The 4,628-nt window shown below is 34.4% G+C and overlaps 1 protein-coding gene across 1 annotated transcript in view; it reads right to left on the reverse strand.

Moving 5' to 3' along the window:
- The window catches only part of banp (BTG3 associated nuclear protein), a 65,772-nt gene that overhangs the window by 23,600 nt on the left and 37,544 nt on the right, over positions 1–4,628 (reverse strand). The window contains exons 10-11 of the mRNA XM_016277753.1: positions 4,129–4,200; positions 2,121–2,171 (exon numbers count right to left, since the gene is read on the reverse strand). Coding sequence (XP_016133239.1) covers positions 2,121–2,171; positions 4,129–4,200 — 123 coding nt within the window. The remainder of the gene's footprint in view (positions 1–2,120; positions 2,172–4,128; positions 4,201–4,628) is intronic.

A 4,628-nucleotide genomic window follows, 5' to 3' on the forward strand; every position in this document is an offset into this window, starting at 1 on the left:
TGATGCAGAGAGAGATGTGGAAGAGGTCCAGGGAAATCATCTGAGTGCTGTTTTAGGGCTAATGACATTTTCTTTCGCTCTTTCCTCTTCCTATTTCGATTCACGTGAATGCACAGATATATGTTGTCTAATGCATATTAGCCAGTTAGAGATTTCAGGAAACATGTATTTTGTGTATGTGCAAACTTTGGCACTATGGGACTAAATACACCCTCATATCTACAAGCATCTGGGAGATTTGCCAGGAATATATATATAAAAAAAAAATGCAAACATTTACTCATTGCTACTGTACAGATGAAAACTATTACCATAATGGAGTATGTTATGGGTGCATGAGTGTGTGTAAAAAGCTGGAACTGGGAAACAGGCTAGTAAAAACAAGTGCTGATAAAACAGCAAAAGCCGCCTTAATGGCAAAATACAACCTAGATTTTCAGTTTCTGAGGAAAAAGTGAGCAGTTTTTGAAGTGTATATTCCACAACAGGGCTGACAAAATGACTGAAAAACTAAATTCGAATTTTGTACTTAAATATGATCAATATTCAAATTATATTCGAATTTAAAAGGCATAATTTCAAGAGGGTGCATCGAGCTAAATATTACTAATAATGCACGTTTATTCAAAGCAATAAAATAGCATGGCCATCTTTGAAAAAATTATGCATAATGTTTAAAATAATGTTAATAAACTAAATATAATTAATTAAGTTGCTTAAACAATTAGAAACAAAACATCATCATGTATCATTTAATACAAAGGACTGAAAACATTCATTTAAAAACATTAGATGAAGTGGGATGGAGAAAAACTGCCATAAAGTCTCGAGACATGTTTTTTAAAAGTTGAACTTAAATGAATTTTACATGGCTTTTTAAACATGTGACCCACGGGTGCAATGCCCCTATAGAAAATGCGATACATATGAGTTCTGTGTGAACGGCTTGGTTTCGGTTTTGCCGTAGATCTTCTCCGCGTTGGTGTTCTCTTTTTCTGCAATATTTTGAACGAGCAGCACCACATCTAGTGGGTTCAATTCTATAGGCTAATAAAAGCGTTAAAATGCAATGACACCTACATCGTCATCGCATCTCGTGTGCCACTGATAAGGCTGCCTGACGCACACCTAAAATTCGAACGCAATGTTTTTGCATTCGAATGTGGATTTTTATTTTGAATTCGACAAATATTCGAAATTCAAATTTTTATTTGACAGCCCTATTCCATTACAACGCTGAATGTTGTTATATGGTTGCTAAGTTCAGGTTATTATATTTAACTAATACCATAAAAAAATGTTCCGTGAAATAAGAAATGTTTACTGAAATAAAATATTTTTTTTAGGCTACGTTTACACGACAATGATGTAGTCAAAAAACGGAAACGTTTTTCCCTTGCGTTTTTAAAAAGTCTCACGTAAACACGACAACGTTTTCAAAACGATTAGCGTTTACACATAGCCGCGAAAACGGCCAAAAACGCTGTATTACGTATGCCAGGCCAGTAGTTGGCGCTGTCACCTTGTTAGTAACCAGTACCTGTAGGGAAGTGACGATTATATGATGTATATGATGCGTCTCTGCTGTTGGTTGTAATATTGGTGAAGTAAATCCACACTTTGCTGAAGAAGCGTTAGCAAACTCTTAAACAGCAAAAACAGTACCATGTACTCCGCCATTGTTGTGTATGTTTGTTCGCACTTGCCTTTAAAATCGACACGTACTGCACATGTCTACATACCTAACACGTACTACACACGCACATGACGTCACCGTTTTTAAAGATTCCCGTATTGGGTGTTTACACGGGAACGATAACGGTGTCATTTTCAAAAACTTGCACTTTGAAACCCGTTTTCAAAAATATGCGTTTTCAGTCCCCAACACAAAAATGTGATGTTCAGAATGTGTTTGTGTGTGAAATGAGCTGAATTTCCACACAGGCCTCTATTGCTTTTCAGCCCTGTTTAATCTAGAGTCCGTCTTTTGATGTGAGCTGAGAAACAGGAAGAGTACTCTGTCCTAAACATCACTTTCTCAGAACAAATAAAAAACGAGAGAGGACACACAAAGACACTGTCACACAAACACAGACCAATAAATGTAAAAGGGTACCTACATTTACCTGGCCATCTTGCCCAACATGTACTTGGTGGATCTGTAGGTTGCCCTACAAGACAGGAAAGACAGACATATTCAAATTTCAGCAGCTGCCAGTTTCCATGGATGAGGTACAGATTGCTGTCCCACATTTTTGCAAAAGCATAAGAGGACTTTCATGCAGAAATAGATTTTTGTGTTTAAAAATGCAAGACATGAGCAGTGGAATGGGGGGAAAAAAAGCCTCTAGACAATTTTTTAACAGTTTGAACTTGAGCATGTTTTTATAACACTGTGTCAAGCACAATGTTAAAAATGCACGTTTAAAAAGAAAAACAATAGAAATCAAAGCAGTGGAATGCAAAAATGTGTTCTGTGTGTGAACAGCGCCTTAGATGTACATCTACCGGGTTTTTGTTGCAATAACTATTAAATACAGATTATCTACCTTAAAATTAACTAGCATTAAAATAGCATTAAATGTTTGTAACCTCATTCTTAAAATTATCATTTTGGCCTCAACCACCAGCTCAATAATTCATAAAACCATGTCATATTTTTGAGACAATTTGTGGAATTTATATTCAATTCATATGTAATTAAACAATTTGTAATTATAAACTAATTTTAAGTACCAAAATTATAATATTTAGCTCTGTTCAACAAGAACACAACCTTGTTACCACAGGATTTTACCACAAAAATGTAAGTACTTTTTATTTTTTTATGACACAAAAAGTAACAGCATTTGAATCCTTCCCACAGAAGGAAGTAGAATTTTTTCCCCCAGTTTTTGCAGTGTTTTGCAACCGCAAAGTGCAAATATATTCAACCCTGTTACCCTAGACATTGTATGAAAAACAAAACAAAACAAAAATATCTTTCAAAGTTTATCAACAACAATAAACCAACAATTACCCCGAAACTACACAAGTCTCTACTGAGTGAGGAAAAATGCTTTCTAAATTTACAACTCTGTTACTTGAAATCTTGTTACTCACTGCAGCATAGTTTCTTTAACTTAAAATTTTTATATATATCTTTTTTCATGTGTTTTCAATTATTACATCTTATTTAATTTTATTTAATCTTTACTGCTAGAAAACAAGGACCCAAAAAGTTGAGTAACAGGGCTGAAATATTGCAATCCTCGTAGAACATGAATAGAAAATAAATATTTAGTTTGACCACCTGAGGTTAATGATCAGCATCTGACGTTTTTCACTGACCATTTGTTGAGAAAGAAACATGTACTCTCTAATTTAAAAGAGAATTTCATACCCTGTTTTGTATCTTACTGATGGAAAGTGTCAGTTACACAACACATAGTTTTTCATCAAGGATAAAACGTCTGCACTACAACAAACTTTCAATCATGTTCTCCATCTGAATATAAAACACACACACACACACACACACACACACCTGACAAATATCTGGATAAAGGGAAATGATCTTAAGATGGCTCATTTCCTTTACAAACTCTCTCAAATAAATGGTTTTGATGAGGCGGGCCAAATATATTACAAAGACAGTCTTTGTGGAGTGGAGGTTGGATGAAGTGGCACGCTGTTGCTAAGCTCTGGACTTAAAAACAAACAATATTCCTGAGAAATTACCCCAAAAAAATGAGCACTGAAAGTCTATGGCCATCATCAATTTTTTTTATAAACCAGTACAGGAAGAGCTTTTGAACATTTATTCTCTTCTCCTCCCTCCTCTCTCTTCCTCTCAGGATGACGAATGGATCTGATCAAAATAAAGTTTACATATTTGCGGATACCTTTACATAATCTTGTTCAAATCTAGGACACGGAGTACTCGAGAGCCTTAGAAACGAGTGCTTGAGAGAAATATCTCTGCCAAAGATCAGAGTAAAACGGGTAGGTCAGGAATAATTACGTATAGGTGGTGAGGTCCTTGAGATCTTCATATGGGAAACACAAATGAGGGGTGGAGAGCCTCAGAGGAAAAAGAACAACGAGAGAATGAACGAAAAGAAGAAAGCTAAAGGAAACAATGCTCACCTCGCTGTCCTGCGTGATCTGCACCTGTTCGCCCTGTGGCACCTGAGCAATGTGGAGGTGTCCCTGTGGTATCTGTGAACGAAAAAGACACCCAAATGAATGTCATTTCCAATCAAGCTATTTGACAAACACAAAGTTATAAATAGACAAAATATAGACAATATATACCTTAGCAGTCAAACGTTTGGAATATTTTTGTATGTTTTTTGAAAGTTATGTTCACCAAACACGCATTTATTTGCTTAAAAATACGTTAAAAACAGTAATATTGTAAAATATTATTACAATTTAAAATAATGGTTTTCTATTTGAAAATATTTAATTTTTTTATATTTCATAATTCTTTAATGAATAGAAGAATTCATTAAATTCTGTTTTTTTAATAGAAATCTTTTGAAACATTATAAATGGCTTTGCTGTCACTTTTGATCTATTTAATGTATCTTTGCTGAATAAAATTAATATAAATATTATATATTTAAAAAAAATATATATATATA

This window comes from Sinocyclocheilus grahami, unplaced genomic scaffold, assembly GCF_001515645.1.
Source record: "Sinocyclocheilus grahami isolate Dianchi unplaced genomic scaffold, SAMN03320097.WGS_v1.1 scaffold115.1, whole genome shotgun sequence".
In the NCBI taxonomy this organism is placed as follows: Eukaryota; Metazoa; Chordata; class Actinopteri; order Cypriniformes; family Cyprinidae; genus Sinocyclocheilus; species Sinocyclocheilus grahami.